The sequence below is a fragment of the Peromyscus californicus genome, unplaced genomic scaffold (assembly GCF_007827085.1).
Source record: "Peromyscus californicus insignis strain IS unplaced genomic scaffold, ASM782708v3 Scaffold_17__1_contigs__length_78620276, whole genome shotgun sequence".
NCBI lineage: Eukaryota > Metazoa > Chordata > Mammalia > Rodentia > Cricetidae > Peromyscus > Peromyscus californicus.
In genome coordinates this window covers 21283508-21298459 of record NW_026294469.1, presented here as the reverse complement: position 1 = coordinate 21298459, position 14952 = coordinate 21283508, and the positions used below count along the sequence as shown (strand labels likewise).

At 42.0% G+C, this 14952-nt stretch overlaps 1 protein-coding gene across 4 annotated transcripts in view; it reads right to left on the bottom strand.

Moving 5' to 3' along the window:
• The window catches only part of Sap130 (Sin3A associated protein 130), a 75006-nt gene that overhangs the window by 14579 nt on the left and 45475 nt on the right, over positions 1–14952 (bottom strand). For all 4 annotated transcript variants that reach the window (XM_052741756.1, XM_052741757.1, XM_052741754.1 and 1 more), the window contains exons 15-16: positions 12118–12222; positions 6751–7109 (exon numbers count right to left, since the gene is read on the bottom strand). In XM_052741756.1, the coding sequence (XP_052597716.1) occupies positions 6751–7109; positions 12118–12222 (464 nt within the window). The remainder of the gene's footprint in view (positions 1–6750; positions 7110–12117; positions 12223–14952) is intronic.

Below are 14952 nucleotides of genomic sequence, written 5' to 3'. Positions count from 1 at the left end.
TATAATGAAAATAACTAATGAGATGTTCCTACATGAAAAGGATATAAGGGCCCCTCTGTCTGAAACCTCTCAATAATAACTCCAACATCACAGCCAGCTAAATTCTGTTCAATGCTGTAAACATCAATTTAGTGCTAATTATAATAAATAACTCTACACACTACAGACATCATAAATACTGTCTTATGTTTTCTGTAAGTTTTACCCAGAAACTTGAAAGACCTAATGGTTGAACAGAATGTACACAGGTAATATTAAGCAGAGCCAACTGCCATCTTTGTAACTCCAGCTATGCCGGCTTGAAACGATCACAGCTGGGTCTGTTAAATGCTAATATTCTTTCAGGAACGCAGGCAAGGACAGGCAAGCTCATTGGCTTGTAACTTGAGTATCCAGGTACCCCTCCCAGGTAGTTGAATGCAGTTAACTGTATGAGGTCTCAAGACTTTCTGCAGAAAAATTAAGAACTGGGATAAGGGGCTGGGGTGTGTGTTCACCTTTGCAGCTATGGGAAAGCTATCATATTTGGTAAGGCAACATAGCAATAAAAGGACTCCTAATGACATTTTGCTATATTCATAGATCAGTGTCTTGCTCAACCATCAAAGAAATTTCCTCCGGTAGCAGATGGGAACAAATACAGAGACCCACAGCTACACAGTAGCCTGAGAGTGAGACGTTGAAAGAGTCCTAAATGGGAAGTCTCCATCAAGTCTCTCTAGTCAGGGCTCAGGGAACTCTGGGGAAGAGGAAGTGGAAAGAGTGTAAGAGCCAATGGGGATGGAGGACATCAAGGAATCAATGCCCCCTAGACACAACAGAACTGACACCCATACGAACTCACTACAAGGATTGCGACGCGACTGAGGCAGCATGCACATGCTGAAGCCAGATGGGGTCCCAGCACTGAGGGAAAGTGCACACAAACCCCCCTTCCGAACCCAGAAGCTACTGCCACTTGCAAAGAAAAATGTTTTCTCCAATGAGTCTCACTGGGATACAAACCATTCCTAAGGACAAGGCCCTATGCCCAGCATGGATGGCCAGCACAAACTAATTCAGTGGTAATACTGGAGGTTTTTTTTTTTTTTTTTCTGTCTTGTATTTTAATCCCCACAGGTCTTTTGCTTATACACTGTGGTTTCAGATTTTTGTCTTTATGGGATTTCTGTGTTTGCTAATGTGTGTTTCTGCATCTATATATGTTTTTTATGCTTCTTCTTTGGCTCTTTTTTTCCCCTTACTTTTAATTGTCCCCATTCATTTTTAATTGTCCCTATTTAATCTTTTCCCATTGCTTTTTTTTTTTTTTTTTGGTTTTTCGAGACAGGGTTTCTCTGTGTAGCTTTGCGCCTTTCCTGGAACTCACTTGGTAGTCCAGGCTGGCCTCGAACTCACAGAGATCCACCTGGCTCTGCCTCCCGAGTGCTGGGATTAAAGGTGTGCGCCACCACCGCCCGGCTCCCATTGCATTTTAATCTTATTTTATTATTATTTTCTTTTATGTTTTTTAGCTGCCCATTTTTTTTTTTTTTTTTTTTTTTTGGTTTTTCGAGACAGGGTTTCTCTGTGTAGCCTTGTGCCTCTCCTGGAACTCACTTGGTAGCCCAGGCTGGCCTCGAACTCACAGAGATCCGCCTGGCTCTGCCTCCCGAGTGCTGGGATTAAAGGCGTGCGCCACCACCGCCCGGCCCATTTGTTTTTAAGACAGAATAAGAAAGGGTGTGGATGTGGGTGGGAGGGGAGGTGGGGAGAGCTGGGAGGAGTTTGGGAGAGGGGAAACCATAAACAGAATATATTGTACAAATCTATTTTCAATTAAAAAAGAGGGATGGCCAGGTGGTGGTGGTGGTGCACACCTTTAATCCCAGCACTCGGGAGGCAGAGCCAGGCGGATCTCTGTGAGTTTGAGGCCAGCCTGGTCTACAGAGCAAGATCCAGGACAGGACAGGCACCAAAACTACACGGAGAAACCCTGTCTCAAAAAAGAGGAACTGAATTATTTAGGTAGGATGAATTATACAAATAAAAATAAAAACAAAACCATTAACACTTGCAGCCAAGTCACAGAAAGTCTGACTATACAGGACTATGGGGGTGAGACTAAAGACAACATGCTCAACTGTTAAAATTTGTTAATGTCCCTACTCATATTAACTAACTTAAAGATGTCTGTCTAGTCACTTACATCTTTGCTAACTTTGTTAAGTTTTAACCACTTGGAGATGCTGAGTCATATCCAGAACTGTGGTAAGAATTAATCGTACACGATTTTGGTCTATGTGTCTCCTTATAAAAACTAAGTTTACTCTTCTCTTCTGTAATTATGTTCTTTGTGATAAAATGAACTACTTGTTATAAAAAAAAGTCTGTCAGGTAGTGGTGGTGCACGCCTTTAATCCCAGAGGCAGAGGCAGGCATATCTGTATGAGTTCAAGGCCAGCCTGGTCTACAGAGTGAGTTCCAGGACAGCCAAGACTATACAAAGAAACCCTGTCATGAAAACCAAAAACAAACAATCTGTCAAACCGATTTCGATTTTGTATAAGTACACTATACAAGGATCAGGAGAGAGAGGTTCCCAAATGTTCAATGGACTGTATTTGTATTTTAAAATTTAGTTTGGGGGCTGGAGAGATGGCCACTGGCAGTTCTTCCAGAGGACCTGGGTTTAACTCCTAGCACCCACATGGCAGCTCACAATTGTCTGTGTAACTCCAGCTCCAGGGAATCCAATACTCTTACATAGAGAAACATGCAGGCAAAACACCAATGCACATAAAATAAAATAAATAAATCATTTAAAAAATAAAGTTTACTTTGGTGCTAAAAGTTTCAATTCAGTAACTGTAATTTTTAAGGCTCAAAATCTTCACAGGGATAAATTATTCTAGTTTATAAAATCCTAATCTTGTGAGATTTACTAGTTTATTGTAAATTGTTGAAAAAAAAAGTAATCAAGGCATCTTTTATATATTGTCAAAGTTTAGCCTAAAGCAGGCAACTCAAAACAAGTTTAAAAGTAAACTTGTTTGTTTAATATAATATTCAAAATCAGGTATATTAAAAAATGGTTATGGTAATTCAATGCTTGAGTAAAATGGGTTAAATTTACAATATACTTGCATGGCAGGGCATCCCTAGGCTCAAGTGGTACCACTTCCCTTGGATGGGACACTGATTCCAGCAGAATAAGCTATATTATAGCCCCTACAGAATGAAGACACATGGGGAAATAAGACTTGCAAGAGTATGCTTATGCGGTTCCTATCTCTGGCCGTGTAGGCCAGACCAGGAAAAGCTCCTTATCTTTAGGGAAGATGAATTACTACTCCTGTCTCACATGGCAGAGTGATGAATTCTCTTGCCCAGTGGAGAATCTTGATAGTCTGCACCTACATCCTTAATGTATCAAGCAAAAAAGGGGAAGGTAGTGATTACTCTGCACTAACTGTCTCTGCAACTGACATACAAGGATGTTGTGAACAGGGAACCTTGTACATAAGCCTGCCACCTGACTGGTATGAGACTTGCATGCTAGTTCAACTGGCCATACCCTTCACTCATGCTTCCAATTCTCCTCTTAGCAAAACTAATTGCAGGGCCAAGGAGTCAATAACCATTTGTGTAAGGAGTTCCCAAGAGAGTTTTAATCTAAGACAGAGGCTCTGCCGACCACAGGGCCAGTCAGCAGTATAGATATCATTTAAACACTAAGTTCCAGGTTCAAAGTCATCCTTAAGCAACCTTGAGTCACAATGAGACCATCTCAAAAATAAAAATATAAAAGCCACATAATGCTAGATATTGTGGAATACGATTCTACCCTCAGAAATAGGAATCTGAGGCAGAAGTGGTGAATTTGAGGCTAGCCAGGGCAGCTAAGCAGGATATGGTGATGTATATATGTAACTGTAGCATCTAAGAACTGAAGGCAGGAAGGTCAGGCTGCAGAGCCAGTATTGGCTACAGAGTTCAAGATCCATCACTCACTATACACTTGGCTCCAACTCATGTCTCTTTCCTAAATTCAAGCATATATCTGGCACACTCCTGTCACAGGCTTTTACACTTACTGCTCTCCGTGTCTGGAATGTTCTTTTGCCAGAAATCATCAGGACCAGCACTTAGCTCTTTCATGTGATTCAAGGGTCACTTCCAGAATGAGGCCCTTTTTTTTTTTTTCCAATTTCAATTTACTTTTTTTTTTTTTTTTGGTTTTACGAGACAGGGTTTCTCTGTGTAGCTTTGGTGCTGTCCTGGATCTCACTCTATAGACCAGGCTGGCCTTGAACTCACAGAGATCCACCTGCCTCTGCCTCCCGAGTGCTGGGATTAAAGGTGCGTGCCACCACTGCCCAGCTACACTTATTTATTTGTGTGTACACACATGTGCCAGGGCATAGGTGGAGATCAGAAGAACACTTCTGGGAGTCAGTTTTCTCCTTCTACCACATGGGTCTGAGGGAAGTGAATTCAGGCCATCAGGACAGACAGAAAGCAGCTGTCCCTCCTGAGCCAACTCACCAGCTCTACAGTGAGCCCTCAACACCTTTTTAAAACTTCCCCGTCACACTTTCACTGCGATGACAACAGTCATGGGGAAAAAAGGAAGTGCATGTACTTTTGTGTTGTTGTGACTTATTACTGGCGGTGTGCTAAGAACCTAGGCCTTGTGCACACTAGGCAAAATGTTCTACCTTTAAGCTATGCTTTCACCCCACAAATCTTATGCCGACTCATAATTTAGCCTATAGCTGGCTCCACTGCTTCTAAGCTGGGCCCAGGAGTATGGTGATACAGACTTGCTCACCTCATAGAAGCCAGGAAGCAGAGAGGGGTGACGAAGAGGTTAAGATTTCCCTAGATATAAATGGCACTATCCCAAAAGCTGGCGGGCCAGGATAGGAAAAGAAAAAAAGAGGGGAAGGAAAACACTCATTAGGGCAGCATTTTGTTTCCTGCTGCCAGGACATAAGCTGGGTCACACCTTCCTACTATTATGGATGAACCCACTGAAGCCACCTGCCCAAGTACAACCATGGAATAATAATAATAAAAGAAGCTAAAGTAGCCGGGTGGTGGTGGCGCACGCCTTTAATCCCAGCACTCGGGAGGCAGAGCCAGGCGGATCTTTGTGAGTTCAAGGCCAGCCTGGTCTACAGAGCAAGCAAGATCCAGGAAAGGTGCAAAGCTACACAGAGAAACTCTGTCTCGAAAAATGGGAAAAAAAAAAAAAAAAAAAAAGAAGCTAAAGTAAAGACATAGCAGGTGTTTTTATTTTTTGAGAAGAGTAGCTCAGGGTAGCCTGGTACACTGTTACTCTAGGCTAGCCCTGAACTCATGGCCATCCTCCTGCTTTAGCCTGCAAGTCCTGAGATTCTAGGTGTTAAGTTATCTGGATAAACAGTGAGTTTGAAAAGCTATTATAGATGGCACAACCATAGACTTTACTCAATACGGTATGGCAAACAGAGGCCTTTTTCCACACACAGGCAGGTAGCATAGAGTGAGCACAAAATGACTTCCACATCAGATTTTCTATTTAATAAACATTACACAGTGATTAAGTTACTTTAAGTAGTCAGAAAACACACGATCCCATACTAAATTACTTAACACACACACACACACACACACACACACACACACACACACACACACACACACACACACACACACATCCTAAAAAACAACAACAATAACAACAAAAACCTTTGAAGTGACTGAAGTTTTGGGGCTGGGAATTGACTCAGAGGTTAAGCACTAGCCACCTCCAGAGGACCTGGGATTCAATTCCCAGTACCCACATGGCAACTCACAACATTTCCAGGGGATGTGATGACCTCTCTTGGCCTCTGAGGGCAGGCACCAGGTAGGCACATGGTATGCAAACATACATGCATTAAAACATCCATCCACATAAAATAAACATGGAGGAAATGAAAAAGTGACCAGACTTTCACAGACTGGAAACTGAGTTGAGAGGAAGAGGAAAAGGGATAACAATTTTAAGATTTTACTAATCATGTTTTTTTATGAAAAGAGTATTTTCAAAACCACAAATCTTACTTTATTATATAATAAAACAACCAAGCCTGATACGGAGTATATTATAAATTAACAGTACTCAGCTAGGATCACTTTAAAATCCTTTTAAATAGTATTTTCTTAATCAGCACAAGGAAGTTATATTGAAAGATATGCACGGGGAGATTTCTTTTATAATTATAGCTCAGAAATAAAATTGCAAAAGAGCAGCTCAAGAGGCAGAAGCATGAGGACCTCTGTGAGTTCGAGGTCAGCCTGATCTACAGAGAGAGTTCCAGGACAGCCAGGACTGTTACACAGGGAAACCCTGTCTCGGAACACCAAAAATATTTTTAACAAAAAAGCAGCATTTTACAAAAATGCCTCTATTTTTCAAGGGGTCTGCGATGAGTCAATAGGTAAAGTCAAGCCTGCGGACCTGAGTTTGATCCCTGGGTCTACATGGTGAAGAGAACTGACTGTTGTTCTGACATTCCTACGAGTGCTGTGGGACATGTGTGCCCACACACAAATGTAAAAATGAGTCATAGGGAAAGTCGTTTTTCAGTAGTCCTTCATTTCTTAGAAATGAAGGCAAGACAGACTGGCAGCACACACTGGGATGTTCCCGAGTGGCCCTGGCCTGAGATGGGTTTCTTGGCTGATAGTTACAGGTGAGAACTGGGAGACAGACTAATAGTGATCTGTGGATGAACTTACTGGAAACAGGCCTCGTGATGTCCATTGGTTCTACTTCTTCTTTTACTTTGATCTCAGGAACAGGAGGTCCCAGAACGGTGGAGAGACTGCCACCCACAGGGGCCGACGGTGTTGGTGCAGCAGCAACGGTAGTGATGGGCGGTGTGACGGGGACTGCTCCAGGAATGGTTGAAAGAGCAATGGCTGGCTGGGATGGAGGACTGGCTGCTGCAATCATGCTTGGAATGGCTGGTGGAGGCTGCTGGGCAGTTGGTGGGACTGCAATGGTAGGCTGTTCGGCATTCTGATTGGATATGGTCTCCAAGGACATTGTGACTGGAGTGGCTAGAGACATATGCACTTCGGGCTTAGGTTTGGCACTGAAACACAAAAAGAGAACATTATGTAGCAATTGAGACAAAACTATCTTATCTGTTTAATTCTTTTTATGGAACACACACAACTGAAACTCTACTCTTTAATTGTAGATGCTCACCTTTAAGTTAATTTAGAAAGAAAATAGCTCTTTACCTATGGTATCAGGGATTGAATCTAGGGCCTTAAGTATGCTAAGTATATATTCTAGCACTGAGCTATACTCCAGCTCAGTGGGTTGTTTTTTTTTTTTTTTTTTTTTTAAACTAGATGTGGTTTCTCTGTGCAGCTTTGGGTAGCAAGTTTTATATGCAGTAATTCAATTCAATTAGAAAACAGTGAACAGTCAAAAAGAAATCACTTGGCGTCACATCACTGAGCAAGGACTCTAATGTACATATGTATATTGTTGTTGCAGTTTTCTTCTTTGAGACAGGATCTCGCTATGTACTTCTGCCTGGCCTTAAAGTTAAGAGATGCTCCTGCTTCTGCTTCCCAAGTATTGGAATTAAAGGTGTGTGCTATCAAAAAAGGAGCTTTTTCCTTTTAAAACTATAATTACATTCACATTTCTTACATACCAGATTTTTAAGAAGATTTATTTAGGTATGTGTGTGTCTATATGACTGTGCACAGGTGTGCAAGTACTTGCAGAGGCCAGTAGAGGGCACTGGATCCCTTGGAGCTGCTATTCAGGCAGTGTGAGTCACCTAACCTGGGTTCTGGGAAGGGAACTTGGGTCGTCTGCAAGGGTAGCGAGTACTTTTGACCACCGGGCTCTCTCTCACGCCCTCGTGTGAATTTTCTTATATGCCTATTTTTCATAAAGAGGAAATTTTGCAAGTGACAAAGTTCCAAAAGATAGAAAAGACGGAGTGCTTGAGGCCCTAGGGTCAATTACTAGTTGCAGATAAACAAACTCCAAAGTGTATGTCCTGCTGGCCCCTGTTGCACTGATGTGTAATGAAAGCACTAGTGAGGCTGAGGCAGCAAACTTGGAGTTCGAGGTTGGCCTGGGCTACACACGAGACCCTATTTTAAAATGAGAGGGGAAAAGGAGCAGGGGAGAAGCGCAGATACAGAGCACCGGCTGTTCAAGTTTGAGAATCTGACTTCAGATCCCCAGAATCTGTGTAAAGCTGGATGCAGTTAACATCCACCCGTCACCTCAGCAGTCACCTAACGCGGCACACGTGGGGACAAGGAAGAAACGCTGCTTTGAATGCAGTGGAAGGCAAAGACAGAGACACCCAAGGCTGTCCTCTGACACTCATGCCCGGGCCTGCCCTCACACACATAAACAACAAACAAACAAATAAGTGTGTGTGTGTGTGTGTGTGTGTGTGTGTGTGTGTGTGTGTGTATCCTAATCTTCAATTTTATAACAATATTGCAATTTTTGGACAGTTTTTTTTTTTTCAACTTTATTTTATGTGTATGAGTGTTCTGTCTGCATGTCTGTCTGTGTACCACTTGAGTGCCTGGTGCTTTCGGTGGCCAGAAGAGGTTGCAGGATCCCCTGGAACTGGGGGTTCGTATGGTTGTGAGCCACTATACGTAGATGCTGGGATGTCTGAGGCTATTGGTTCAGTCCTTAATCCAGCCACAAAACAAAGGGAAAAACAACAAAAACAACCATAACAAACAAACAAACAAACAAAAAAAAACCACGAAAACCCAACAACAAAAAACTAATATCCATATTATTTTGAAAAAAAAATGTATTTTAGACAATGAAAAAAATGTGTTTAAAAAAAAGGAAAAAGGGTCTGGAGAGATGGCTCAGTAATTAAAGAGTGCTTGCTGTTGTTAAAGAGGATCTGGGTTCTGTTCCTAACACCCACAAGATAGCACACAGCTGTCTATAATTCCAGTTCCAGGGGATGTGACCCCCTCTTCTGGCCTCCAAATGTGCCAGGCATATCTATGGTGTAGATGCATACACGAAGACAAACACACATACACATAAATCACAACAAAATGAATATGTTTCTTGTAAAACTATAATATCTGGTTTGGTATATAGTTCACAGCAGAGCAACTGTCTATCATTCAAAAGGCCATGTGTTCAGTTTCTAACACAGGAAAAAACAAACAAAAAACCCACTACCGAAAAGACTTTTTTTTGATTTTGTTTGGAGACAAAGTCTTACTTAGCACTGTTAACTCTGGCTGGCCTAGAACTTGCCATATAGACCAGGCTGGCCTCAAACTCACAAGAGATCCACCTATTCCTACCTCAGTGCTAGGATTAAAGATGTGTGGCACTATGCCCGCTTTTAAGACTTTCTTTACCTTCAAGATACTCTTAAGCCACTAAAATAGTGTAAGTCTATCATCCCTTCTTTGGTGGGCCCTATTTCACCCTTGCTCTCTTACAATTAAAAATATAGTGCCAGGATACCTGGTTTACTCATTTATTATGCTCTTGCGTACAGTGCTGGGGTTTAAACCTAGGATCTCACACATGCCAGTCTAGTGTCAACCACTTAACTATACTCCCAGAGTTAGTGCAATCTTTTAAAAAACATCAGGTAGTTTTCCTAGTTTTTATGAGGCTTTTGGTACAATCCCTAACACAATTCACAAAATAAAAATAACAAAGTCAAGCCGGGCGGTGGTGGCGCACGCCTTTAATCCCAGCACTCGGGAGGCAGAGCCAGGCGGATCTCTGTGAGTTCGAGGCCAGCCTGGGCTACCAAGTGAGTTCCAGGAAAAGGCGCAAAGCTACACTGAGAAACCCTGTCTCGAAAAACCAAAAAAAAAAAAAAAAAAAAACCAAAAAAACAAAGTCAGCCGGGTGGTGGCAGCGCATGCCTTTAATCCCAGCACTCGGGAGGCAGAGCCAGGCGGATCTCTGTGAGTTCGAGGCCAGCCTGGGCTACCAAGTGAGTTCCAGGAAAAGGCGCAAAGCTACACTGAGAAACCCTGTCTCGAAAAACCAAAAAAAAAAAAAAAAACCAAAAAAAACCAAAAAAACAAAGTCAGCCGGGTGGTGGCAGCGCATGCCTTTAATCCCAGCACTCAGGAGGCAGAGGCAGGTGGATCTCTGTGAGTTCAAGGCCAGCCTGGTCCATAGGGTGAGATCCAGGACAGCACCAAAGCTACACAGAGAAACCCTGTCTCGAAAAACAAGAACAAAAACAAAAACAAACAAACAAACAAAAGTCAAATCATGCGCCCCTATACTTTAATGTGCTAATGAATTTCTATTTCACCTAGGAAAAAAACCAAAGGCTTTGAAATGGAGTGTTGGCTCATAGTAGCTGGCAATAAGCCCTTGGAATCCTCCTGTCTCTGCCTCCTCAGTTCTAGGAATATAGGCATGTACCGCTACTCTTCGTTTTTATGTGGATATTGGAGATTGAACGCAGGTATTCACGCTTGTGTGACAAGCATTACAATGACTGACCCATCTCCCAAACATTTATAGATGCCTTGTGTCAAATATCATTTTAGGATCTGGAGACATTGCCTACTAACAAAACCAGGTATGTTTATATTCTTTCAGCCTTATTTCTTTTGCATGTGAAAGATATGGGGAACCTTTCCTCTGCCCCCTCCCCCAAAATCACCAGTGTAAAAATGGAGACAAAAGTGGCAGAATGAACAGGTAGTGATTTACAGGAAGATTAATTCTAGAGCAGAGATTTTAAATAAGTAAAAAAGCACACACACACACACACACACACGTATGTGTCAGAAGAAGAAAACGCAAGGACCAAGACTGGTGGAGGGATGCTAACAGTTGTCACTGTGGACCTTTATGCAGGATTATAAAAATGTCTACCATGCAAGGTGAAACTGTACAAAGTGATTTTTAGCAACTGAAAAGAGTGTTTAGGGTCAGGCAGTGACACACACCTTTAATCCCAGCACTCGGGATGGGGAACAGAAGATTTTGACTTTATACTTTAAATATGTACACGCATACATTACCTCCAACTTTTCATTTTTAAATTTTAATTAACTTAGTTTTATTTTATTTAATTAATTTTATTTTTTAAAAGATACATCTATTTTCCATTTGTGTGTCAGAAGGTGTCAGTTTCCCTGGAACTGGAGTTATAGGTATTTGTAAGCAGTCGATGTGGGTGTTAGGAAGCAAACTCAATTACTAGAAGAGTAATCTTAACTGCTGAGTCAATGCTCCAGAACCTATATATTTTAAAAATTTTCATTGATTATTATGGAGCCTCCTCTCTGACCCTGCCTTTTTATCTTTAAAGTTTTATTAACAGACAGACATGAACCACCATGTGGGTGCTGGGAACTGAACTTGGACCCTCTACAACAGCAGCAAGCGCTTTTAACTGCTGAGACATCCAGCCACACCATCTCCCCTTTTCTTTCTTATTTTGAGACAGAGTCTCACTGTGTAGTCTTGGCTAGCCTGGTCTGGAACTTGTTATATAGACCAACTGGTTTTGAACTCGCAGAGATCCACCTGCCTCTGCCTCCCGAGTCCTGGGACTAAAGGCGTGTGCCACCACCGCCCGGTTCCCTTTGTTTTTTTTGAGACAGGATTTTTCACTGAACCTGAAGCTCACTGTTGGCTAGACTGGCTGGCTGGGGAGCTCTGGGGTCCAGCTGCCTCTGTTACTTAGCACCCGGTGCCTGGCTTTTACGTGGCTGCTGGTGATCAGAACTCAGGTGTTCAGATTGGTGAAGCAGGCAGTTTCCTGACAGCCATCTCTCCCGTCCCATGATGCCACAAAAAAAGTAACAAGTGGATGTTTATTATGAGGCAGGCTCTGTGTTCTGTGCTTTGAACATTTGCTTTAAATACACTAGAATGCTATAAGGTAGTTGCTAGCTATTAGGAGTGTGTTCACTCTATAAATATTACAAATGGTAATTGGCCCAGGTCATGAAGCTGGAAAAGCCATCATATGGAAAGAGGTGCCGCCACCCCTCAACCCCCCAAAAAATCATGTGAAGTTGGTCCTATTAAACTTTGCCACACGATGATACGTAACTTAAAGTAAGAATGATGATAATATATGAGCTCACCCTGCAGGCCGAGGTGACCCGGATGCACTCCGCATAGAGCTTTCTACTCGAGGACTAGCCACTTCAGGAGGCTGAGGAGGGAGGAGAGTTTTCCGAACTGCCATTCTGAAAGAAATGAGATAAACCCAGAAAATAGCAGTGCAAGATACATTTGCCAGGCACATCTGCTGAAAATAAACTATTACAATGACAAGGCTTTTCAGTCGTTTCTTTGTTTAGATTTGAGACAAGGTCTCTGTATGCAACCCTGGCTGGTCTTAGGAGTCACTATGTAGACTTGGTTGGCCTCAAATTTGCTTTGATACCCCTTCTGTCTTTCTGAATGACGGGATTACATGTATATATCAGCATACTCATCAAGTATTGTTTTTTCTCTTCTCTTGATACAGTCTTGTTATTTCTTAACCTTCGGAGGAGTGGGGGTCACAGACGTGTGTTACTGCACCAGCTTTAAATGGCTTTTAACAAAATGCAGCAAGTTCTTTACCCATCCCTATTCACTTCCTGCTATAAACTCCAAGGGGCAACCACATCATGACTATGAGCTGCTTCTAGCATGTGACACCTAGAAGTAGCTCTTGTTATTATTAAAATCCATTTTAAGGTGTTCACAATCATTATTATATAATTATATACTGAGAGAGGTAAGAGCAAAATTTTGGAAATCCAGTGCAAAGAACTGACCACAGAAAAAATCAGAGAGCAATTGTGTTTGTTGTGTGACAGAGGTCACATAAGGTTCTGGTTGAGAATGTATCCCTGGCTTTAGTGGAACAGATGCCAGAAGTGACTTCAGTATATTTAGTTTGAAAACAGTGGTTGGACCAAGTGCCACATGAGAATGGGCTTGAGAAAGAATGGCTAGAATTACAGTCTATCATTTCCAGTGCCCATTCACTGAGCTACTAACATCTCAAAAGGGTAACCACCAGCCACCCTGTCTCCTGATGAGAGACTGATTATCTCCTTACGAAGCACTCATTCTGGAAGAGGCAATAAATACATATAAAAATTGAACTAATCAAACTTTTATTTACTATTATGGTTTATGGTTTAAAATAATTACATTGTGTGTGCATACATGTGTGTACCATGTGTATGTGTAACGTCATAGGATGCACCTTTAACTGTTGAGTTATCTCTCTGACCCTTATTAACCTTATAGATACACGTAACAACTTCCATGAAATGCACAGGCTAGAACAAACGAAATAGCACGATTAGGTGTGTTCTGCTGAACTAATGAACACTATGTATACATAAGGCTTAATCTTTGTACATGTAAATTTAACTTTACTTGAGAATAGTGTCTTTGTTATTTTTTTGTACATGGTTGTTTTGCTTGCATGTATGTCTGAGTACAACACACAGGCCTGATGCCCTCAGAGGCCATAAGAGGGCATTGGATCCCCATTACAGATGGCTTTGAGAGCAGGTCAGTGCTAGGAACTGAACCTGGGTCCTTTGGAAGAGCAGTCAGTGCTCTTAGCCACTGAGCCATCTCTCCAGCTCAGGATAAGCAGGTCTTTGAAAGTGCAATTAACTTTCTTGAGTAAGATCATTGTAAGTTCAGGGTCTTTCCTAAATGTAACCACTAGTACCTTAGAAAAGAAAGGAGAATGGGAATTGAGACAGACACAAAGATCAGGGCATTCAATACTGAGAGAGACTAGCCAAGAAATGCAAACAAGTGCCACCAGGAGCCAGGACAGAGGGACGACATACACTCCAGAAGGAACCAACACTGCCAATGTCCTGCGGGGAGACTAGAACTGTTTGATAATACACATCTGTTGTGTTAAGCCAACAAATTTATGGCCATTATGAAATAGTATGGCCTCTGAGAAAAATCCACAGTGAGGATCAAAAGACGAAATTCCTCTAATAAGCCAACCTCAAGAAATCTGGGTGCGGTAGAATATAACCATGACTTGAGCGCTTGGGAGACTGAGGCAGGATGGTCATGAGTTCAAGGACAGCCTGGAGCTACGGCGACTGTTTCTAAAACCCACACCACTATACAAAACAAGAAACATCACAAATAACAACAAAATAATAAACAAAAGCTGACAGTGATTTAAATAATACAAAATAAAACAAAATTTGTGATACACCCAAACCAGTAGAAATTAGAACAATGACTGTATAGTTGATGTCATTAAGTTGTCTCTCCCCATTTTTAAGTATGTATATCCTAACAGACACATGTGAAATACACACAAATAAAATAACATGATCAAAATTTGCTTCAAAGTAATACGGCAGAAGATAGTTGGTAAAAGCTGGGGACAGCTTAATGGTATAGCCCTTGTCTAGTATACACAATGCTCTAGCTTTAATACTCAGACCACAATAATCAATGAAATCAACCAACTAAACAAGCAAAAAACCCAAATAGCTGGGCACGGTGACATAGACCTGTGAGCCTAGCACATGGTAAGTGAAAGCAGGCCTTGGGATTCAAGGCCGTCCTTGGCTACACAGGGACCCTGAGGTTAGCCTGGCTAGCTTCACACTAGGAATTGGGGAACTAGACAGCTTGGTCTCTAGCAATCATAAACCAAGTGTGGTGGTGCACGTCAATCTTCCAGCACTCCGGCCATGGAAGCAGGAAGATCAGAAGTACAAGGTCATCCTTTGCTAGTTTGAAGCTAGCCTTGAATACTCAAGACTATATATTAAAACATACTTTATAAGACCAGGCTGGCCTCAAGTTTACAGAGATCCGCCTGCCTCTGAAACCTGAATACTGGAATGAAAGACATGCACCACCACACCCAGCCCTACAGTCAACGCTTATACCATTATAAACTTTTCCAAAAGAAAAAGTATCTA